At 40.8% G+C, this 25,204-nt stretch overlaps 1 protein-coding gene and 1 long non-coding RNA gene across 2 annotated transcripts in view; one reads left to right on the top strand and one right to left on the bottom strand.

Annotated features, from left to right (window-relative positions):
• The window catches only part of LOC138145592 (uncharacterized), a 91,174-nt gene that overhangs the window by 53,339 nt on the left and 12,631 nt on the right, over positions 1–25,204 (top strand). The gene's annotated exons all lie outside the window — the stretch shown is intronic.
• Positions 1–25,204, bottom strand: part of ANTXRL (ANTXR like) — a 91,354-nt gene that overhangs the window by 56,822 nt on the left and 9,328 nt on the right. Inside the window, exons 2-9 of the mRNA XM_069067262.1 lie at positions 14,025–14,096; positions 13,324–13,395; positions 10,177–10,258; positions 10,030–10,063; positions 8,286–8,365; positions 8,101–8,169; positions 5,715–5,795; positions 5,200–5,260 (exon numbers count right to left, since the gene is read on the bottom strand). Of these exons, the coding sequence (XP_068923363.1) occupies positions 5,200–5,260; positions 5,715–5,795; positions 8,101–8,169; positions 8,286–8,365; positions 10,030–10,063; positions 10,177–10,258; positions 13,324–13,395; positions 14,025–14,096 (551 nt within the window). The remainder of the gene's footprint in view (positions 1–5,199; positions 5,261–5,714; positions 5,796–8,100; positions 8,170–8,285; positions 8,366–10,029; positions 10,064–10,176; positions 10,259–13,323; positions 13,396–14,024; positions 14,097–25,204) is intronic.

The following is a 25,204-nucleotide window of genomic DNA, read 5'->3' as shown; positions in this document are numbered from 1 at the left end:
AATAAAATAATGGTCAGGAGAAGATCGTGCCCACAAGAAACAGGGAGAAAAGTAGAGGGGGTGATAAAGATAATAAATAGAAAAAAATGATGCTTAGCATGCAGTGGGACCTAACAGAGCATTTATTCTGACTAATAACGTCTATACTTTTAAACTTCAATAGTAGATTATAGGGGCAGCTACGTGGTATGGTAGATACAACACTGGGCCTGGAATCAGGAAGACCTGAGTTCAGATTCAGCCTCAGGCACTCAGCTGTATGACTGTGGGCAAATCATTTAATCCCTATTTGCCTCAGTTTCTTTATCTGTAAAATAAGCTGGGGAAGCAAATGGCAAACCACTCTAGTATCTTTGCCAAGAAAACTCCATGGACAGCATTGGCATGCTAAGGTCCATGGTGGGGTGGGGGGAGGTTACAAAGAGTCAGACACAACTGAATGAAGTAGTTTATAATGAACAAACATGTATGTGACTTCCAAAACAGAATACAGCCCAATATCTGGGGTCTGAGAATGTGTTTAAAAATTTAACAAATGTAATTCAGTGTCATTGGTTGCCTTTATAATCTTATGTAAATGTCTAAGGCTGGATTTGAACTCAGGTCTTCCTGACTCCAGGCTTGGTGTCTTATCCACTGTACCACCTAGATAGCATGCTCAGTGTCAGTGATACAAAATGGAAAAAAGGACCAGTCCCTGCTCTTATGGAGCTCACAGGACCTGGAAAGGAGAGATGATGAACCACATTTAGGGTATAGGCAGTTCTTTTGTCTTTTTATCAAGTTATAAGTACTTTTCTCTTCTACTCCATCTTCTTCAGGGTCTCTTATCTAAATTTATGCCTCTAAAGACAGTTAATAAATAATCCAAAATTTGAAAAGCTCCATATACATGATCCAGGGACTCTGTTTTCATAGCATTCTATTGTGGGTCTCTCTGCTCTCTCCTAGCCTGGAATGCCCTACCTTCTCACCTCTGCCAGTCTCCGAGATTCAGCTCAAGCACCACTTTCTGCATATGGCCTTTCCTACTCCCTTCAAGTGCTCCTGTCTCTTCTACCCCATGAAGTCAAAGGGCTGCTCCTGAGCACCTAGAAGGCCGCAGCAGGTTCCCCACCTCTATCTTAGAGTTTCTTCCTCTATTTCTAATTATTTAATCATTTCTAATCAACTCTTAAAGTACTAGCAGCCATATGTCTGGGGACCCAATCAAACACCAAAATTTCTTACAAATATCATGCTGACTTCTTTTTATTTTTTAGTATAGTCTGATAGATACCTATCAGACCTGTGATTTCATTAGCAGAGGGAACTCCAAGGCAAAGGAAACTCTCTCTACCAATGTAGGCTGACAACTTCTTAGCACCTTGGAGTGTTAGAGACTTGTTGCCCAAGGTCACCCAGCCAGCACGGTTCAGAAGCAGGACTCTACCCACTATGCAAAACTGCCTCTTTCTTTTAAAACATCTTCTTTCTATAATAACACAGGACCCAGAGATTTCCTGGATGCAACCTCTTCCCTAGAAATGTAATGGAAAGGAATTGAATGTGAGAACAGAACTGAATTCAGGCCAAAGAGGTTAGAACTCAGCAAAATTCTGAATGATAGGATTGATCCTTCCTTTCTTCTTTCTAACACACCCTCTCCCTGTTTTTTCCCTTGAGTTTATTCCCTAGATCCTCCCACCTCTTTCCCAAAAGCATGAACTAGACACAACAAGTAGTTAAGCAGATTTTCATGGCAAGAATTAATCATAGAATGTTAGAAAGCAGCTAGTCCAACTCCCTCATTCTGCATATGAAGAAACTGGAAACTCTGAAAAGAAAGAAATCTTTTATAGTGATTACAGTATTGCCTTTCCATACTGAGTATGTCTTGCCTTTCAAACATCCTCAATAGCTTTTCAACAGAACTTCTTTCTCAGCATGCTCCTTTAAAACATCTTGCCTAAAAGATCAATGTTTCTGCTCCAAACTTACTGGCCCATCTTTACCAAAATGGGACAAGATATTGTTGCCAGGCCACGGTCATATCACTAGGGGACAGTTTACGAGTTGGATTCAGAATACCTATCACAGATCACATAAATCTTCCATAGCATGTTTAATAAACTCTGATTATGATTTTTCTAACACACCAGTTCCACTCAAGAGAGATATTCTAAATGCCTGCTCTATTCAGATCTTCTACTCAGTTGGAAACACTCCTTTTACCGTAGCCATAGCCAAGTTTCAGCATGAAGGCTGGTTGATCTTGCACATTTTAAGAACATGCCAGCTCAAAACAATTGTAAATAGGCTGATTCTGAGCCCACACAACTTTAGAGCAATCTGCTGATAATGTAAACGCTTCTGTACCATCCTGTTAGACCCAAAAGAACACAGGTAGAGGCCAGGGCAGAGCAGAAGGAATCCAAAACAGGCATGCTAAGTGAACTCAACATAAACAGCATTTAATGACCATGGATACCTCAGGAAGCACATTCTTTTACCAAGTTAAGGAAATGTCCTTTCTGCCTGGCATGCAAAAGACTGGTGCAAAAGGGAGAGAATGGATACTACTCTTGTTAGTCATTGGCTTGAACTATGACACTCTCCTACAACCCGAAGCTTTGTGTAGCTTTCCTCAACCATATTCTTGACATCTGGGAAGCCCAAAGTCTTTAATAATGATACAACACCTTAAGGGTCACAAAATGCTTTCTATATGTAATGGGGGCACAAGCCAATGAAGGCCCAGTCCTTAGACCAATTACAGTATTCCCTGACTGCCACCTATCCTACCTATGGAGGCTTGATAGCCTTGTTCTGACCACAAGTGACTGATGGGTTAATGTGGTGTGAAGAAGAGTTTTCTAATTAGCTTGAGCCAGAAAAGGTTTGAGAGGTGTTGTCTCTCTCTTCCTTGGAACCTCTTATGCAATGAAGATTGTTGCTTACTGCTGGGGATGAGGGGAGGGGAAGAGGAAGCCCTATCTCTCATCAGGCTGCCATGTGTTCATGAACGCGTGGTACCTTTGTTTCATCTTTCCTGATCTTAGTCAATTGAGTATTTTGGGATTCAAGTGCCCAGGAAACCAGTGAGACTGGCAGAACCAAAGGAATTGAAGAGGTCCTGCCAATAACCAGGGCAGGAGTAGCAGCAGTAGCTGAATCTGGTGAGGAGTTGTCTGACTTACCCAGGTCAGCAGTGGGTTCACCTGAGGGATGGTTTTTTTTTTTAATTTATGGAATAAAACAAGCATTTCCATAATAGTACAATAAAAAAGATGATTGCACATGAAACTGCAAATCTCCTATGCACAATTTGTTATTCTTTTCAAATATACAACAAAATTATCACGTGAATTTCTTAATTATTCTATACATACTTTTTTAAAAAGCAATTGGGGTTAAGTAACTTGCCCAAAGTTACACGGTCAGTTATTTTGTGTGGGTGTTAAGTATCTGAGGCTGGAACCAATCCCAGGTCCTCCTGACTCCAGGGCCAGCGCTCTTACTCACCATGTCACCTAGTCGCCCCTGTACATACTTTTATTTATCAGTTCTTTCTCTGGATGCTTATAGCAACTTTCTTCATGTGTCCTTTATAGTTAATTTGAGTAGTTATAATTGTCAAAATAAACATTCATTCAAAGTCATTCAATACTGCTGTTACTATATATAATGTTCTCTTGGTTATGCTGATTTCATTCTTCATTATTTCATGTAAGTCTTTTCAGGTTTTTCTGATATTGTCCTGCTCATTGATTCTTATAGCACAATGGTGTTCTATCACAATCGTATACCACAACTTGTTCAGCCATTTCCCAATTGATGGGCATCCCTGCAATTTCCAATTTTTTGCTACCACCAAGAGAGCTGCTATAAACCTTTTAGAACATGTAGGTTCTTATCCTTTCCCCCTAATTATCTTCAGAAATAGACCAAGTAGTGGTATTGCTAGGTCAAAGGGTAAAGGTAGTTTAATTATTCTTGGCATAATTTCAGATTGCTCTCCAAAATGGTTGGATCATTTCACAATTCCACCAACAATGAATTAGTGTCCTAATTTTTCCCCATCCCCTCCACCATTTGTCAATTTCCCCTTCTATCATTTCAGTCAATCTGGTAGGGTAAAATGATTATCTCAAGGTTGTTATAATTTGACTTTCTCTAATGGGGGATGTTTTCATAACTTCTGTTCTTGACAATACCTTCCCCAGAAATATCTTTTTGTAAAAGTAAATTGACAAGTAATTGGTTAATCGGTATTGACATTCAAGATGGGTATTCATGAATGACAGTAATAATAATAATATATAGTAGTCATAATCATATTAGAATTTGCCAGCCCTTCAGACTTACTCAATGATAGAACCCTTAGGAGAGAAATTGTGAGTTGAGGACCCAATTCATCAGTGGGAGTGGGAGTAGAAACTAGAAGAATGAGCTCAGAGAAATTGCTACAAATATATCATCTCAATGATATCTCAATCTTAATCCTTGCAACAACCCCATGAGAGATATACTCCAGGTCTTATTATCCCCATTTACATTTTAAGCAACTGAGGCTCCAAGCTGAAATGACTTGCTAGGAGTCATATAACTACATCAGGGCAGAATTTGTATGCAAATTTCTCCTGGCTTCTACTCTGATGCTATTCCCATTACAGTGCTCTGTAATTGATATCCTAAGAGACAGAAACAGGATTGGAAAGAGGAGGATCAATTCTCTCAACTCCTAAACCCACTTAATCATTGTTACCTTGTCATGAAGTAGATAGAGAAATCACAGCAGTACCACCTCAGGATCTTTCATAACAAACAGGGCAAAAACATTAATCTAAGCTCCCTGGGCCCCTTTTCACACATCTCTCATCAAGCAGTAGAGTGGGCAGTAAAGGGGACTCTCTCCCTTTACTATCTATGTGACCATAACCAATTTCCTTAACCTCTCCCAGCCTCCGTTTCATCTATAAAATGGAGATAATTATATTTGCACTATATATCCTACAAAGTTGATATGAGGACCAAATGGGATAAGGGGTATTAAACATTTTATAATCATTAAGTACTCTAGTTATTTGTTGTATTATTATTGTTTGTTGTTGTTAGTACCCAATCACCCATGAAGTTAACACTTCTTATATGCATTGATCTAGTAATTTAATTGACTTGATCTACAGTAATTTAATAGCCTCAATGATACCAACTCACCTCCTGCACACACACTAGAAGGCTCCACAGCTAAGATTTCAATGCAGGATTTCTTCAGGATCTAAAAAGCAAATAGTTGGAAACATCAAACAGTCAGAGCCATAACTAGGACTTATTGGGTCCAGGGCAAGTACCTAAACCAGACCCAGAGCAAGCAGCGAGAAGCAAGTCATTAGCTATGAGGGCTTGAGGCACCGCCCAGCACCCTTTGCTGAGAGAAGTCCTAAGATAATGGTGAAAGTTTGCTGAATGTTGAGGGGAGGAGAGGGACAGTGTGGAGGAACCTCTCATCTCATCATCTGGTAACTTCCTATTTTAATGAATTTTTCTTGCTCACTAGTTCCTAGGTTCTCTTTTCTCTTTTGCTAAAGGGTTGCAGAGCTGTTAGGACTTTTCAAATGCAATATCCTGGGGTAAAGGCTGATAACCCCGCTCTTGTCATGCCTCTGAAAATGGGGATTCATTTTTTTTAAAGTAAGGAAAAAGCCCACCATCTTTACTCATCTCCTACTCACAGAGTCAATGACACCTCGAAGGGCATGAAATCCACCGGTAACAGGAAACACATGGTCAATGCTATCAGCAATTGTTGACAGCTGTAAAGAGAAGAACAATGAGTCAACAGAAAAATTAGGGGGTGAATGTCCAAGTGTTGATGGAGATTCACGCTTCTCAGTATTAATTACTAAAAGCTATATCTTTTTTCCTATCAATACCCAATAGATCACCCTTATGGATGTTGTTTATTTTAGCCTTACCCCCAATAGTAAGGTTTTTTTTTTAAATTACCCACATTTTTATCAACTGAACAAATTCCCTTCCTCAGAATCCTTATGGATTTGGGGTTTGTCCAGTTTGGTTGAAGCCAAAGAAATTGAAGTATAAATATGAATGGCTGATATGCTACTATTCTAGGTGATGGTTAATGGAGAAGAAATCAGGGCTTGGAGATCGAGGCTTGAAGATGAGCCTCCCTAAGAAGGCCATGGAGAGCCTTGATGAGAATATAGGAAGGGTTGTAAAGATTAAAGGGTGTTTTTCCAAGCCCTGAGGATTCAGGAAGGAAAGGAGATCTAATACACAATCAAGGGACATGAACAAAGGTGGTTAGTATCAAGAATCATGTGGGAAAAGTTAGTCAGGGAATTTTAGAGGGCAGAGCCCTGGAAAATCCAGATGAATTAGTGATTTAGCTAACTAGTGAGAATAGTTTAAACTTCTGGTCATGGGGGAAGGACCTTAGTTCAATAGAAACTTCAGAGTCTCTTCAAAAGTCTCCCTCTCTTTCTCCCTGAGCATGACTTGGAAGGAGGTGTGAGGCGAGTTATAATGAATCCACGAAAGTCTAGAAGAGTCTACTGCTCTGTCAAAACAGAGTTGCATGAGACTGCTTCCATATACATGATCACAACTGTATGTCATTTGCAAGTAAGCAAGTATTTATGGAATGCCTACCATATGCTAGGAACTGTGCTAAATATTAGAGATTCAGACAAAATCAAAACAAAGCCCATCTTCAAGAAGTTTATATTCTAACAGGGGAGACTATACACATACACACACTTACAAAATACATACAAGGCAGCTATGGAAAGGCACTAACCATTGGGCACCCAGTAAAGTCCTAATTGTGTGAGCCAAGTCTTAGCCTCTCTGAGCCCTGGTTTCCTCCTCTGTAAAGTAGATATAATAATACCTACCTCACAGGATTATTGTGAGGATCAAATGAGTATTGTATGCAAGATGCTTGACAAATTTCAAATCATTACCTGAATTAGTTGCTACTGTTACTGCCATTGTTATTATTATTTTAGTGGTGCTAACTTTAGGGCAGCTGGGTTTCTGAAAAGCAGGGAAATAAAAGAATGTAACAAAGAGAATCCAAGGTTGTATGGCCATTTGATGGAGATGTTTTAAAAGGGATTTCTATCCAAGTTAGGGTTGGACTAACAGGCCACCGACATTCCTTGTAACCAGGAGTATGTTGGTGGATGTTTACTAACCAGATTTAAAATATATATACATATAGTATACTTTTAATTTTAATTTGTATTACTAATTTTAATTTATATCACTAACATTTTCTCCAAGACTTTACATTTAGACCAGAACTTCTTAAACTGTGGGTTATGACCCCATTTGGGGTTGTGAAAAATTCGGCCACAGTGAAAGGTTTCTGTATGTGCAAGAACCAAAAATTAATTAAAAATAAAACATGTAATGAATCTGAGGTGTTTCTGGCAGCGCTTGCCCATGCATGTTGCATCTTCCAACTTCACTGCAGCCTTGGTTCTGAACACAAAGCACATGCCCTTTGTACTGCACGTGCCCTCAGGCCACAGAATGCCAACAAAAGTTGCCAAAAGCTGAAAAGGGGTCACCAGTGGAAAAAGCTCAAGAAGCCTTGGTTTAGACAATCAACAAAATAATAATCAAGCCCTGACAATGAATTATAGAAATTATTTATATATATGTGTGTATGCATATATATACATATATAATATGAATTTGCTGATTTCTGATGTAAATGCCCACACTAAAAATGTACTAATAATTAAATTTAATAATGATAACAAAATTTAATAATAGTTATTGAGCTAACTCTAACCCAAATCCTGAATGCACCTCTGAGAATTTAGGACTTATTGAAGCATCTACTTGCTTTTATGTCTTCTTAGAAAGAGTTAATGAAGTTTCCAAAAGTTCCCAACTTACTCATGAGGAATTATGGATCACCCCTTTGTACTTCAAGGACTCACTGACTTTCTTAGAGTGAAGACATCTAGTATTTTTTAAAGTTACTATTAAGAGTATGAATGCTACAATGAAGCAGCCATTGGTTCTGCTGCCTGAGCATCTGGACCAACAATGGAGAATTCAAGGACTTTTATATCATGTTACCTGTGTCTCATTGAAATCTTTTACTCCCACGCAGTAGACAATAGCCCCAAAGGCTCTGGCTCGGTCTGCCTGAATGAAAGAAACAATTTAGATTGAAGCTTAAGAAGGAAGTTTAAACAATATTTGAAGCTCAAAAAAGTGTCATGAATTGGATGGAAATGCTATCGGGGGTAAATAAGACTTACTTCTTTCTCTGCAAAATAAAATTGCTCTTCCTGCAGTTCTCCATCAGTCAGGGCAATGATGACACTAGCAGTATGGAGACCTGCGGACAGTGGAATGACCTGGTTACGTCAGCACAGGAATAGAATTAGGCATTTTTGCAGTGAGTTAAGTACCACAAGTCATGCATAGGGCAGGTGGCATGAAGGGTGCCTCGGATGGCTGTGGAAGGTGACACATCGACCCAAAGTGGGGAGACAGAGACTCTGGGACAGTAGCCCAAGGTCATTGTTAGGGAAGTTAATATGTGCAAGGGGAGGGGATGGAGAAGAGGAGCTCACCATCTGAAAGCTTCCTATTTTAACTGATTATTTTTTGTGAACTAGGTGCTAAATTCTGTTGTTTTTATGCTACTGAAGGATTGTGAGGGCTATTAGCACCCTCTCTATGTGGCATCCTCAGAAACAGCCCTATTCACTCCACCCCAGTTCTGGTTCTGGTCACACAGTAGCATAAGATTTACATCAGGGGTGGGGAACCTATGGCCTCAAGGTCACATGTGGTCCTCTAGGTCCTCAAGTACCTTTGACTGAATTTTTTGGCTGCACTTGAGGACCTAGAGAGCCACATGTGTCCTCAAGGTCGGAGGTTCCCCTCCTGATACACCAATCTTCTATTAGCAATTAAGAAACATTCTCTCTACATAGTATCCATCATCTTTCCAAGCACAAAACATTGGTGATGCCAGTCTAAGTGAATAGAGGGAGTCTCAGTTTATTTCTTTCTTCAAATGAAATTTTGGTTTGTTTTACTTGGTGAGACAATCTGATCATTTGTCACAAAATGTTATAAACTAGAGACTGAATGGTGGGAGCAAAACCTTATAGGTAAACCAGCTCATTACCCTTTTTTGTTGTTAAATCTGTGCTGGGAAGGAAATATGAAATCCTGTCAGTCATAAAGAATTAGACTTCCCTGGAGCAACCTAGTTCAAAACCCTTATTTTACAGAGAAAGTACTTTAGCTCAGGGAGGCTAATTGCTCCCGTTCACATAGCTAGGAAACATCAGGATTTGAACCCAGGTACTTCAGAGCCAATGTCTTTCCCCCAAAGTACCCTACTTGCCAAGTTGCATTGTAAAACACTTCATTCACATTTCCACAATGCCTGGTTCTATTTATGTAATTCCTCCCCAGTACTTCCTTCAGAATTAGAATCTGCTTCCTGTATTTAGGGATGACATATTCTTTTGAGCTGTCCAAGGAAATAAGGAAAAAAAAGTCAGATATAATCTTGTATGGAATCATTTACTTAGTTAACTTATCTAGGACATTGAGGGCATGTCCAGACTTCAATATCAGTCAAGTCCCCTTCTCTACTCCCAACCTCAACTCTTTTTAAAAATCTTTCAAATGCTGTTACAAGTGTAGTCTAAAATTAAGGGGACCATTGATTCTGACAGCTTTCTTCTAATATGACCCTGCTCGTTACATTATGTGGATGGCATAGCCATAAACACTTAAGGTCAACAGAATTCAAAAGATGGAAATGCTTTATGAATGGAGAGATAGGAATGCATCTGTTGCAGCTGGGAACAAATAAAAAAAATCAAAACTAGCTATTGTCAACTGAATTCCTGTGTTTAATTCACTTCCCCAGATACCCTGCGTTTTTTCTTTGGCACTGCTTAACCAGAGCTCCAAGGCAGGGAAATAATCTCTTCCAGGAAATGAGAACAATGCCAAGGAAACACACAGGTATTTTACCTCCATAGTTCTCATGGTAAATCTGCTCATTTGCCTAAAAAAAATAAGAAGAAAGAAATATCTTAGGTCTTCAATTAAATCCAGCAAAAGCAATAAAAGCAGAATTTGTGTCCCATGATGAAATCCCCCAGGTCCTGCAATCTCTACCCTTTCAAATCCTTTATGCATGAATGTGTCTCCTCCGGGCACTTCATACCGAAGGACCTCTAGACCCCGACGTATTGCTTCTCTGAAATTAAAAAAAAAATTAAGGTTTTTTTTTTTTAATGTTTTTCTTCTGATCCTTAAGCATTACAAAATAAATGTGTTACCCCAAACCACTTGGACAGGAAAGAACACTATGAAATGATTCTGGTCTACTAGGCCTCTTTTTAACTGGCTGCATTGTTTTCAAAGAGGGGTTTTGCCTTGGCCCCTAGTCAGTCCATGATTGCCACCACAGTAAAGGGGGATGGAGAGAGGAGGCAAGGGTGAAGGACAGAGAGCCGCTCTAAATTGGAGAACCTAATTTGATTTTTCATTCATACACAGATGGGTTATTTTGTTCTATGAAGACATCTTTGGGAGTCCACCAAAACCATGCTGGATACAGTGTAGGAACTGCAGACCTTCAAAGAGCAGTGTTTCATTCTCTGCCCTGTGGCCATAAATAATGATCAAGTACATATGTTCTATATTGTTGATTGTTTCTAGAGGCAGCTGGCGGCACAGTGGATAGGGCCCTGGGCCTGGAGTCTGGAAGACCTGAGTTCAAATGCAGCCCCTGACATTTACTGGCTTTGTGTCTCTGGGCAGGCCACTCAATCTCTCTCTGCCTCAGTTTCCCCTCAGCTGTAAAATGAGGATAATGATAGCACCTACCTCCCAGGGTGGTTGTGAGAATTCAATGAGACATTTGTAACAGTGCTTAGTACAGGGTCTACCACGTAGAAGGCACTATAATAAATGCTAATTATTATAATTTTTATTGTTATCATTATGCTTATAAGTGCTTATTCCCTTCCTTTCTTAATGTTGTATTTTGTGATTGCAGCTCAGATGAAAGGACTAGGTTTGAAAAAACATTTTTAAAATTTAGCAATTATCTTCTATGTACCAGGTGCTGTGTTCTAGGCAATAGGTAAACAAAGACAAAAAAAAATCCAAAAAACTATGAGTTCCTGCCCTCAGGGAGTTTACATTATGTTTCCTTTTCTTAGTTTTCTCTTCCTGTTAGCCCGATGTTCTTCAGCATTATGTTCTCCCTCACTCAGGTTTGTGCTTTATTATAAAGCCATACAAATCTCCAGCCAAGGTGTTTTTAGCTCTCGTGATTACAAATATTCTTATTTTTTTTAAATTACCAAGAGTTGGAAAAACAGAACTTTCTTGTAAAATAATAAGTACCATTTAGCAACAATTCTTGGGTTGTTAGCAGCAACATAAACTTAGTCAGCTGCTATTAAAAGCATATGGGCTGTAAAGGCCAGTGATGATCCAGGCCAACACAGTTGGCGTATATGAAGACTACTCAATGAGCAGATTGAGACATATGCTGGGGCTGTCTGCCAGCCAAGGCAAAGTAGAGGCATGTGCAGTTATCTAGGGAAAAGGCAAAGTCATGCAATGGAAAATCCATTGGACCTCAAATACTTACTATTTGTGTGTCCTGGGGCCCACACTGCCCCTCTGTCAACGAAGGGGGTGGAATCAGACTATGATCAGATGTTTAAGGTCCTTTGGAGCACTAAATCTATGATTCCAAAATTCCTCCCAGTTCTCAGTCCTATGAGTCTATGAATTTGGGTCAACATTGATGGATAACATAGACTATCCAGGCTCTCAGGGATGTCTGGCTTTAACTTTAGGTACCATAGAAAGATTGTATGGAGTGGGGAATCACTCCTTTTAGATTCTCTCTTTCTGTGGAGGCCACCACCATGTGTCCAGTCTCTGAAGATGCCAATCTCCTTGTCATCCTCAACTTTTTTCCTCTCCCTCACATTTAATTAATTTAATCAGTTATCAAGTGCTGTCAATTTTTAACTCCGATATATATCTCCTATCTTGTCTCTCCACTCACCACCCTTGTGTAGCTTCTCATCACATGTAGCCCCCTACTGTCTCCCTGCCTCCAGCCTCCCCTTCTCTCCAATCCCCTTCCCTCCCCCCACAACTGCCAAAGTGATCTTCCTAATTCATAGATCTGACCATGTCACTCTTCTGTTCAGGAAACTGCACTGGCTGCCTCTTTCCTCTAGGAAAAATACAAATTCCTCTGTTTAGCTTTTAAAGCCCTTCATAATCTGACTTTAGCCTATCTTTCTTGACTTATTCTAAAGGCCAGTGATGATTAGGGCCAACACAGTTGGCATACGCAAAAAATACTCAGTGAACAACATGTTACTCTCTTCCACACACTCAACATTCTAACTGGTCTGTTTGCTGTTCCCTGAATACTACATCTCCAGTCTCTGTCTTGGCATAGGCTATGTCCCTTAGTACAGAAGTCACTCCTTCCTCACTCTGAGTGATAGAACCCCTTGTATATTTCAAAGCTCAGTACCATCTCCTCTGGGAAGCATCAGTAGCTAGAATCATGCCCCAGAAATTACTTCATATATACTTTGTGTTTATTATCTATGTACATATTTTCTATACACTCCACCTATGGAATATAATCTCCTTAAAGGCAAGGAGTCTTCTGTTTTAATCTTTGTATTATTAGGGCTTAACACAGTAACTGGTACATAGTAAATACTTAAAAATGCTTCTTTAATTTAATATATGGGGGAAAGTCCCTCAAACAACAACCAATAAAACAAATACCGGTTATGCTTTTGGGATCTAGATATGGACTTTATCTCAAAGGGGTAAGGCCATTATCAGTCATTAACACGTTGGCTAGGATGAGTTTACCATTTGCCCATCAGAGAGAAAGTCCTATGGAGATGGAGATGGAGATGAGTCCTAGGAATGGGAAGTTTTGATTAGTTGTGGAGGGAAGAATGAGGGAAAGATTTGGCTTGTGAGACTTCATTGCTCAACCTGATGGGGACATTGGCAGTCTAGGAGGATATAAAATAGGAGATGAGAGGTACTGAAGACAAATTTTATCTGTTTCGCAACTCTACCCAGAGCTAAGTCAACCCTATAGATGTTCTTCTGTTTTATCTCATTAATATCTAGATACTACTTCTCACCAGTTGCAGACTTTTTAACCTGAGCTATCTGGATAATTATCTGTTTTCCAGCTGAATCTTCCCCAAGTAGACATGGCCAAGGACATCATGAACCTGGGAGGGGAGTACTTGCCTATCTTCTGTCAGCTTCATGATGGTCGTTCCCTTAGAGGAGAAGACAATGAAAGACATCCGCAACATTGGACTAGAAAGGGAATAAAAGACTTTGTACAATAAAATTATGTTTGGTACATTTTACAGAAAAGAAAAATTACTACCACTTCTACCACTGATATCCACCTTTTTGCAATGATCAATAATAGGAAGTATAAAAGGGGTGTGATCATTTTTTTCTTGGCCCCTTCCATTTTGGTTCCAGATAAAGAAGGGTCCTTACAAAGTCACTCTCCCTTCCACCTACCTTCCTACCCTTCCCCCACAAATAATTTTGGCAGTGATAACAGAGACTATCCTGGCCTTAGTACACTAAACATAGAGTGAAGTGGACTTAGAAAAGACAAAAAAAAAGACTCAGGATGACATCTTTCTCTGGAAGCTATCTTTTCTACCACCACCACCATGACCTTTGCAAGTAACAATACTTAGGTGCTCTCTAATAATCATGGACATTTAAATAAATTCTCTAAAGGATGAATCTAGTTCGTTTTTGCTACCTACCCCTCCTTCTGGCCTTCTCTCCCCACTTTCCATGCCCCTTTTACCTTCTTGGCTCAGTCTCACCTAAAGGACAAGTCTATCTATGTAATATAACGAGGAAATAAATGTTAGCTCCAAAGAGATAGAAAATCTGATTTCAATTTTGAAAAACTGTACCTTATGAATTTTTCAGCCAGACTTTCAACAAAGGAGTAAATTTCTGTCCAGTGATGTCTCACGCTGCCTGACCTAAAGAAAAACAATGATGAATTCAATTATGAGGCTAATTAGAAGATCCAGATTTAATAGATTCCACTTTATTCCTTTGCCATGGCAGTGTCCTTAACTTTAATAATTTTCTAGGAGGAGAAATGAATCATAGAATTACTTGAATTACAGTTGAAATAAGTCTTAGAGATCATTTAGTTCAACCCTCTTGGTTTATTGATGGGGAAACTGAGGCCTAAAGAGATGAAATTACTTGCTTAAGGGCACAAAGGAAATATGCAGCAGAAATTTGAACTCAGGTCCTCTGACCTAGTGATTTTTCTGCTCAATGATGCTGCAAGATCATAGGTACCTTGCTTCTAAAAGGCCAAAAGAGGTTGGTCCCTTCCTCAGAAATCACTCCATGATGTCCTTAATGAATGATCTCTGTGACTATATCTATCCCCAGAATTGGGATAATAAAGAAAGTAGCCTGGGCCAGTTGACTCTATAGTCTTTTCTAGGAAGCACTGCTAATGGGGGATAGATGGGCTGTGGATTGTGGATAGGGCTTCTCTATCAACATTCACCTCCTTCCTCCTTCAATAGCCAGAATAACACCACCTTAGCCCCTTCACATCTCCACTGATGGATTCTTCATCCCACTTGGCAAATACATAGACTATATGCTGTGGTCATATATGTACTGTGATATAGAATGAGAAGTCTGAAATGCATTATCAATGCTTTTGGTATTGTGTTATCTTTCCTGTTCATGTCAATAATCCTATTGGCAACTGGATAGTGTTTCTATATAGTCACCAAGTTCTCCAATCCATGACATCTCACCCTCAAGTCATTACTGAGATGGTGGTAATTATCCCTATTTTAAAGATGAGGAAACTGACTCAGAGAGGTTAAGACACTTGTCCCAAATAATGAAACTAGAGCTAGAACTCAGTCTCCTGACTATAAGCCCATACTGCCTTTCATGAGAGGAGCCTCACAACAGCCTTCTAAGGTAGATGGTGCAAATATTACTGTCCCCATTTTCTAGATGAAGAAATTGAGGTGATTAATCTTAGGTCATTCATGTAAGGAACAGTGCTAGATGCTGATTCTATATAAAGGAATATGACTCTACCCCTTCAAGAGCTTACATTACATGAAACACCCATCAATACACTGGTCAAATATGGTGCTTAATATTAGCTCTTTTGTTTGAACACAATTTATTTTTCTTTTCTGCTCTCCTCCCTTCCCTACTGCTCTGTCAAAGACTTGAAGTGGAACCACACAGAGGAAAGTAAACACCAGATACAGATGATAGGAAAAGCCAAGCTCTTCATCCCTTTCATCCTAACTTAATGCTCTAGGAAAGTGGGACAGGCATTGAGGAACATCTTGCATGCCTGTATGTCAGATATATGCAATATGGCAGAACTGGGGACATTGAATGTGTGAGTGGGGGTCAGTTGGGGATTGTCCAAGTCTTGACTGGAAGAAAGGTACCCAAACTGGCCACAGTGCTGAAGAATAAAGAGGTAGTAGGGGGATATGAGGGAGCAGTGAAGGGAATGGGGGATGTTTTAACCCAGAAGAGGGAAGACCCAGAAGGGACAAGATTATCTTGCCTTGAAAGTATCATGATGTGAACAAGAGACTAGATTCAATCTGTAGAGTTCCCAAGGGACGTTAGACCTGATATGGAGAAATTATAGGAAAGCAGCTCACTTGTGATGATGAACTTTCTACCAGCAACAGCTAACTGGAAATAGAATGGGCCCCATCATGGAGTAGAGACCTCGCCATCACTGGAACTCTCCCAGCAGCAGGAGAGTATCCGTCAAGGTTCTTATAATGGGAATTCTTGCATTGAGTGGGAGGTTGCACTAAATGACCTTGAGTCTCTTCTAGCCCTGAGATCCTGTTAGAAGTGGTGTCAAATACAATTGTCTTTCTGTTCTTTGTATATGGAAAGTTCATGTTTACTAAAAGTTCATTAGATAAATAAAAATAAAAAATGTCATGAAATGATGAAAAGATGACTTTGGCAAAGATCATTTTAATTCCTCTGAGATAACCGTGGTGCCTAAAACAAAACAAAAGGTCCAGAGAAGATGAGGATGGGAAAACAATAAGAAAGAACATCCCCATAAAATAAGTTTGGTTTTCTTTTAGGAACAAATCCCAGGAGTTTGGCGCCAGATCCTTTCTTCCTCTGGGTTCACCTGGAATGAGCTCTAGACCTGGAGTCTCATGCTGTACTCCAGAAGCTCATCATAACATGACTCGCAGCTACATCATTTTGGATATTAGCACTGTGTACAGGGAAAAGTCTTGAGGATTTGGGGGGGGGTCTAATCTTAACTCTGCACTAGTGGGAACTTGGGCAAGAGTTTTTTTTTTCTCTGTTTTTTTTTCATTTTCCTCTCTGAGTCTCACTTTCATCATCTGTAAAATGGAGAAATTGAAATAGATGGCTAACACATCACTAAAGATTTTGATTCCTTGAATCACACACAGTAACCCTCTCCAATCTGAGTTCCAATCTTATTACTCAATTGAAACTGCTCTCTCCAAAGTCACCAGTAATAGTTTAACTACCAGATCTAATAGGTTGTTCTTTATCCTCATACTCCTTGACTGAGAAAGGGAGAAAGAGACAGAGCTAGACATAGAGAAAAACCAAGGCATTGAGACAGAGAAAGAGAGAGAGGGAGAGCGAGAGAGGAAGAGGGAGGGGGGAGAGAGTGAGAGAGTGAGAGAGGGAGGGGGGAGAGAGAGAGAGAGGATAAGGAGGGGAAGAGAGAGAGGAGAGAAGGAGAGAGGGAGGGGGAGAGAGAGAGGAGAGAGAGAGAAGAGAGGGAGGGGGGAGAGAGAGAGGGAAAGAGGGAGCGGGGGAGAGAGAGAGGATGGAGGGGGGGGGGGGGAGAGGGGGGAGAGAGAGAGAGGAGAGGGAGGAGGGGGGGAGAGAGAGAGAGAGAGAGAGAGAGAGAGAGAGAGAGAGGAGAGGCATTTGCATTTTCTCCTGACCCTAGAAGGTCTGCTCTAAGTACTCTTTCCAATGACTAGGCCTGGGTTTCCTTATTCCAGCAGCCAGTGATTGTGTAAGTGGTAAGCTGGGGACAGAGCCTCCCTATCTCCATTCACTTCTTTCCCCTTTCAGTGGCCAGAACAACAACATCCCAGCCCCTCCACCTCTCCATATAGAGATTCTTCATCCCTCTTGGCTCACCCACCCAGACTGATGGTGGAGACAGGATGAGCATTCACATGAACAGCCAGTGAATGAGAAGTGTCCAACTGCTTAAAAACAAAAACAGAATAAAGTCTTTTGTTGTTGCTGTTGCAGACCCAGGATTTAAATGGTGTGGGAATTCTGGTGTGGAACCTCCCTCCACCAATGTAGGCTGCCAACTAGTGTGCAGGTTTCTGGCTTAGAGAATTGCCTGGTGGCAACGGGAGGCTGTCACTTGCCTGTGGTCACACAGCTAGCATGTGTCAAAGGCAGGATTTGAACCATGGTCTTCCTGTTGACAATCTCTCTGCCTACTTTCTTGGATAATACAGACACCAATTCACTTTTGTTTAGCCCTTTTAGATATATAAAAAATTTTCCCTACAACAACCCTGGGAGGTAGGTAGTGCAAGTATTTATTATCTTCATTTTGTAATGAAGTAAAAAAGTTTGCCAAGAGTCACACAGCTGGTTATAATAACAGCTGACATTTATATAGTGTTTGACAGTTTAATAACAATAACAAACAGCACTTTAATATTTCCAAAGCAATTTACATATATTGTTTCACACTAACTCTGAGGGAAGTCCTATTTCTACTCCCATTTTACAGATAAGGAAACTAAGGCACAGTGAAATTAAGTGGCCTTTCCAGAGCCATACAGCTAGTAAATATTTGAGGCAGGATTCGAATTGTGGCCTTCCTGACTCCCAGGACAGTGTCCAATCCACAATTCCCCTTTGCATATTTGATCTCATTTTGATCTTCACAATAAACCTGGAAGGTCCCTGTTGGAGCTGGAATCCAATCTCAGATCTCCTGGCTCTATGAGCAGTACTTAAGCAGAGAGCAACATGGACCCTGCATGGGTGCCTCATGAGTCTGGGACCACAAAAGTAACACCACACCTGAAATGTACCTAGGCTTTTCCACTCCATCTCATGCCTCACTGACCAGTCCAGCAGTACTGCTTTTAGATTACAGCCTGCTTATGGTTAAGCCTAAGCTCTGAGGATAGAACCTGAGCCTGAATTTATAACAGCAGTTCATTGGGGAGGATTCACCACATGACCCACTTTCTTGGATTGGCTGTGAAATGCCAAGCTTTTTTTCTGAACATCTGGATTGCTTTCTCCCCCTCCTCCAAAGGCTGATGCAGCGCCAAATAAGGCCCTGGCGTGAATCACAAGCCAATGAAGTATGTACCACATGAAGGAGGGCAAATGCACAAACAGAAAACCCAACAGTGGTTAGAATCCAGCAGAGTAAGTGTTTCTACAACTGAGTGATTGCCTTGGCTGATCCACACAACAAAGGCCTGCAAGGAGGCAGGATTCTTGCTTTCATACCCGTGAGCCAACAGCAAGAAGTCCAATTCTAGCTCCAAATTCTCTAAAACAATGACATGACTCTTCCTCAGGAGTTTTCCCTACTATGAAACCACCAGGAAAACCCAGAGCATTCAAGACCCATCATTTGGCATGCAATGGAGAATCCATTGATGTATAAGATTTTGGGTGGAGATGGTCAGGGGCCTGTACTCTGTCATTCTACAGAAGGGAGAATATAGCCTCAGGGGAAGGATTCCAAGGCTGGTTTGCTGGGGTTCCCTGGCTAGCTTTTCTTACCCAATAAGACAATGTCTCAAAATGGGTCCACTTTGGATCCATTTCTGGTTGTCAACATTTATTAAGCTTCTACTAAACTGAAGACATTGTACTAGGCATTAGGGGTACAAAGAGGCAGTTAGGATGTCCAGTGGATATAGCACTGAGCCTGGACACAGGGAGATATGAATTCAAATCTACCTTCAGACAATTCCTAGCTGTATGGCCCTGTGCAAGTGACTTAACCTCTCTTAAAAATTAGTTTCTTAATCTATGAAATGGAGATAAATAATACCACTTATCTCTCAGACTGGTTTGGAGGATGAAATGAGACAATATTTGTAAAAGTGCTTTGCTATCCTTGAAGTGCTATATAAATGCTTTTGTTCAGTTGTTTCAGACTCTTTGTGATGCCATGTGGGGTTTTCTTGGCAGAGATATTGGAATGGTTTTCTGTTTCCTTCCCCAGATCATTTTACAGATGAGGAAACTGAGGTAAATAGGGTTAAGTTACTTGCCCAGGGTCACACAACTAGTTAGTGTCTGAGGCTTGATTTGAACTCATGATGATGAGTTTTCCTGACTCCAGGCCTGGTATTCTATCCACCGTGCCACCTAGCTGCCCACATGGATGCTAGCTATTATTATTACAAAGATGAGGAGAAGGAAAGGAATAAACCATATATATCCTCAAGAAACTTCAATATTCTTTGGAGGGTTATAGCATATACAAAATTAAGGTCATCTGATAAGGGGGAGAACACAAACAGCTGAAGGAGATCAGGGAAGGCAGCTGAGCTGAGCCTTAAAGGAAGGCCAGGATTCTTAGAGGCAGAGCGGAGGAGGAAGTACATTTTGGACAAAAGAGACAGTTTATGCAAAGATAAGAATATACGACATGAAATGCCAAGTCCCAGGGACAGTTAGTTGGTCAATTTGTCTGCAATGGAGAGTGCGCAAAGGGGAGTCATGTGAAGTAAGACAAGTAAAGTAGGCTGGTGACAGTTTGTGGGTGTCCTTCAATGTCCTGCTAAGGAATTTCTCTCTTCTCCTAGAGGCAAGGGGGGGGTCACTAAAGGGGAGTGCCATAGTCAAATCAATCTTTCAGTAAGATTATTTCAGGGTGTGGCTAGGTGGCACAGTGAATAGAGTACTGGCTCTGGAGTCAGGAGGACCTGAGTTCAAATCCAATCTCAGACACTTAACACTAACTAACTGAGTGACCTTGGGCAAGTCACTTAACCCTAATTGCCCTGCCTTCCCCCCTCCAAAAAGCAAAAAAAAAAGATATTATTTTGCCAGTTGTGTGGACAATGGATTAGAGAAGAAAGAGGTCTGGATCAGGGAGGCAGTCAAGTACTGGCTCTGGAGTCAAGAGTTCACAGCTTCAGATCCTCCTTATGATTTACTACCTGCATGGCCTTGGGTCAACCACTTACCCCATAGGGTTCAATCTCCTCTTCTTGAAAATGAGGGGGTTGGACTAGGTGACCTGAGGTCCCTTCTAGCTAGCCATATAGCATTACAGTCCAGGTAAATAATGATGGAGGCCATGTGAGTGGAGGAGAAGCAGGTGAATCCAAAAGATGTGGGGAAAGATTCAAGGAGATGATGAGAAATGGAGAAGAGGAAAATGTCAGGGATGACTGAAGATGGAGGCTCAGAAAGGGCTGCTTGGAGGAGTGGTGAGGTTAGAGAGGAAGAAAATCACCTCCATTTTTGACATCTTGAGTTTGAGATGTCTACAGGATGTATAGGCAGAGAACTGGAGATTAGAAGGGATATAAATTTGGGAGCTACCTGCATAGGGATAATAATTAAACCTATGGGAGAAAAAGTAGAGAGAGAAGATCCATGATAGAACACCGGGGGCCAAATACTTGAGGAGTGGAAGATAGATAAAGGGAGATTGAAGAGGGCACAGAAGGAAGAACCAGGCAGGGCCAATACCTCAGAAACCAAGATTCAATTCAATTCAACTTAATTCCAATCAATTGAATTCAACAAATATGTGTAAGACACTGTATTGTTTAGTGGGGATACAAAGATAAGATGGAGGTAGTGCCTGTCATCAAGGAGCTTACACTCTTCAGAGAGGATCCAGCATATTGGAAAACTAAGGAGGAAGAGAGTATTAACTAATCCTGCTGGGGTGGTGGCAGGCATCAAGAAAGGCTTCCTGTAGGAGGAGGCATCTGAATTGAGCCTTGAGGCAGAGGAGAGAAAGCAGTGCACTCCAGCCATGGCTTGTGTAGAGGGACAGAAATAAGAGATATAATATCAAGTCTAGTCAATGGCCAGTATTCCTGTTTGTCTGGAATTCAGAATTCATGAAAGAGAAATTGTATGAAGTATGTTTTGAAAAGAAGGATGGAGCTAGATTGTATGAATGAGTGAATGATATACCGTTTAGTAAGCACTTACTATGTACCAGGCACAATAAGTGTTCTAAGTACTGGGAATACAAGTATAAGCAAACAAGACATTCTAATGGGGGAACATAACATCAAGGGGAGCTGGGTAAGGTGGGGGATGGGGAAAAAGGACGATACAAGTGTAACAGCATGGTTTGGAAGTGCCTAGCAAGTGGATATGGGAAATGTCTTGTTCCAAGCAAGATAAAATGAAAAATCAGAGGTCACAGGGGCATAGTCCAATTTCTACTGGGAAGGGAATAAGGATGATGGCTAGAATACCAGCAGCATGATTTGGAAATAAACAAGAAAACTGTGATGGGTTTGAAATGTTGTGAGATAAGGAGCTTGTGTCTTTATACTATAGGCAATAGGTAGTTACTGACTATTTGAGAAAGAGAGGGACATGGTCAGACTTGTGCTTTAGAAAGGCTTGGGTAGTTATGTGAAGCATGAATTGGAGAGCAAAGAAACTGGAATCAGGAGGATTTTTAGAAGTTATCTAATACCAGAAGTAATTAAGACTAGAACTAAAGCAGTGCCTGGATGAATAGGAAATAAAAAGAATAAACGTGAGAGACGTTTTGGAGGTAGAATCAATGTCTTGTTAACGGATTGGCTATGGGGAGCTAATGAGAGAAATAGTCAAGGATTATCCTCCATAATGGGTTACAAACCTACTTTATAATGGGAAGAATGTTGATGCCCTCAACAGATATGGGAGGTTTATGAACATACAAGTTTTGGGGGAAGATGATGATTTTTTTCACATGCTAAGTTTGTGATACCCATAGGACATTGAAAAGGAGATGTCTAACAGATAGCTGATGATGTGGGACTTGAGTTCAGGAGAGAGACTGGGGACATTTTGATTGGGGAGTCACCATCTATTTCTCTGATCAACATCTGTTGCCCTCTGAATCACTGATAACCAGGGTTCACATTAGCTCTCAGAAGAACTGTCAACACTTTGAATAGCTTCTTCTTTCAGAGGTATTACAAAAAACAGGGCATGGTATGGGGTGGGACATACATAATGGAAACCTACAGATCCTTCAAAAGAGATGCTTGTTTTCTTTTTTTAAAATAGTTTATACGACTATTTCTTTTTGAGGAAGTAAAAGAGGGGGAGAAATGGGCAGGAAGACTCTTCACAGTTGGGAGATGGAAATGTGGGGAAATGAAGATGATGAGTGGAAGTTTCTATCTTTTAGAGGAATCCTCAAGGTTCAGAGCAAGTATTCCCTTGTACCCAGAGTGGTTGTTATCTTGGCTGATATCACCTATGTACTGCATAAGTTAGCTTGTATGTGGAATGACTTAAAGTCTGCAGTGTTCATGGTAGGTGAATTTTTGCCTTGCAAAGGCAAGGATTTCTTGGTGACTGGACAGAATTTTCCACTCTTCTTTTTAATGCTGTCTCTACTCCTCTCTTATAATGGGAGCAATTAGCTTTACCACAACTACTAGGGAATCTCCTCCCCTTAATGAGGTAAGGCCACTTGTCTGTAGAACAGCCTCAAATGATTTTGCCATGGCATAACTTGGCACAATAGAATAGCTCTGCATAAGAATACTAAAAATTTATCCCAAATTCCACATTTTTTTACCATGTGCTCTCCACTTAAGTGGTAAACAGAGAGGAAATAAATTAAATCTGGCTCTTTCTTTGGAGCAAATGTATTATTCCTTCTCCAAATTGCTGTTAGTGCCTTTAAGGATGCTATTTCCTAACTAGTGCTTAGGATGACTCTGGTGAGGTCCCCTGTGGGTTTCTCCACTACCCTTCACCATTTGTATATGAAGTCATTCATCTATGCTGCCCTGATTAGAGTATTGGACTTGGGAATCAAGAAGATGGGGTTTAAATTTAGCTTCTGTCACTTCTAAGTTATATAGTCATGGGCAACTCTCAAAGGCAATACATGAGCCGGTTTCTCTACCTAGAAATCACAAGTCCTGGATGTGTGTTTATGTGTCTGTCTAAGGGTGGAAGATACAGATGGACAGATGACTGAACATACAACTAACCACAAACCAAGGAAAACAATTATAAGAAACCAGCAGGTATATGAGAGAAGCATGGTGTCTAGGGACAAAAAGGAATGGATTTTTGTCTGGGCAGATAGAGGGAAAATGCTCCCCAACCTTTAGGGAAAGGGGGGCAAACACAGTCCCTACTGGAAGATCCCAACTATGTCACAAAGGGAAAAAGTATGGGAAATACAGCTGACCATTTCTCTGACACCAAAGTCAAAGATTCTCAGTTAGCAGGGATCATAGCCACCATCTAGTCTAAAGCATAAATGAGCAAACACTCCCTCTCCAGCACACTACAGGTGGTCAAACAGTCTTTTTCTGAAGACCTTTACTAGCAGGGCGGGAGACCCCACTCTTTCTCAAGGCAACCCATTCCATTTTTTGTGGTTGTTGCTCAACTGTGTCCTACTCTGTATGGGGTTTTCTTGAAAGACATACTAGATTGGCTTGCCATTTTCTTCTCCAGTTCATTTTACAGATGAGGAAACTGAGGCCAACAGGGTTAAGTGACTTGGCCAAGGTCACATAGCTAGTGAATGTGAGGATGGATTTGAACTCAGGTCTTCTTGACTCCAGACCCAACACTGTATCTGCTGAGCCAGATAGCTGCCTCTTTTAGATAAGGTTAATGGTCAGCCAATTTTTCTTGATGTCAAATCTAAACTTATTTTTCTGCAACATCTACTCACTGTTACTATTTCTACCCTCTCAGGCCAACTGGAATAAGCCTAATCCCTTTTCTGTTACATGATAGCTCTTCGTGGACTTGAAGCAGCCATCATATTTCCCATATAAGGCTTCTCTTTCTCCAAGTTAAACATCCGCAGATTCTTCAGCTGAACACTGAATGGCAGGATCCCCAGACCCTTCAGCATGCTGGTAGCCTTTCTTTAGACAGCTTCCAGCTGATCAGAATGTGGTGCTCAGCGCTAAATACAGAAGTCCAGATGTTATCTAAGCCAGGCTACGTACAGGGTAACTATCATAACCCCAGAAATTAGATCGATATCCTTGTTCCAGTTTAGAAAAGAAGAAACAGAGATGTGGTGAGGCACTCTTCATGGGTCAGGGCCCTCCATTCTAAGAGCACTCCCGCAGAATTAACATACCAGTGGTTTGTCCTCATTCCTCCCTTCCAAAGCCTAAGGAGGGAGCAGGAGCAAAACTTACCAGGGAAAAGGACAGGATATCCATCTACCCTTCTTCGTCACTTCTTTGTTCTGACTTTGGAGCCCAGAGGAGGAATGTGGCAAAGGGCATGACTTAAAGAAATGAAAAAAAAAACCCACTAGGGAAGAAAAGACACAGGGAAATGAGTTTGGTTTTGTTTTTGTAAGTTCAGAGACTAAGTCAAGATCACAGGAAAGATCTCTGCAAACAGCAGTTTCATGCCTTGAGAAATGCTGGCTCTGGAGTCAGAGGATGGGGTTCAAATCCCAGCTCTGCCACGCTCTCCCCGTATGATGTGGCTAAGTTCACTTTTCTGGATGTCAGTTTCCTCTTCTGTAAAATGAAGTGTGGGGGGAGGGCAGTGGACTGACTGCTTTCATCGGTACTTTCCAGCTCTACAACTTTGATCTTTATGAGCCTCGGGCTCTAGTCTCTGAGGTATGCTATTACCCAACTAGACCATCCTTTACCACATTTTTCAATCCGAGACCTCAGATGCATCTTTATTATTGTTATTCAGCGATTAGTCAGTATATGGGCTTTTAAAACATTCTTGGGAAATGGACCATATTGAAGCAATAGGCAACTAAATTCAGTGCAGTGCTTACTCTGACAAAAGGATAACAGGAAGGGAGATGACAAACAGCTAAAGGATTTTAAACTCTATTTGCCATGTT

This window comes from Petaurus breviceps, unplaced genomic scaffold, assembly GCF_028583685.1.
Source record: "Petaurus breviceps papuanus isolate PSGF00001 unplaced genomic scaffold, PetGlider_PUasm1.0 90740, whole genome shotgun sequence".
In the NCBI taxonomy this organism is placed as follows: domain Eukaryota; kingdom Metazoa; phylum Chordata; class Mammalia; order Diprotodontia; family Petauridae; genus Petaurus; species Petaurus breviceps.
Note: the sequence above shows the minus strand (reverse complement) of the source record. Positions and strands in the feature narration are given on the sequence as shown.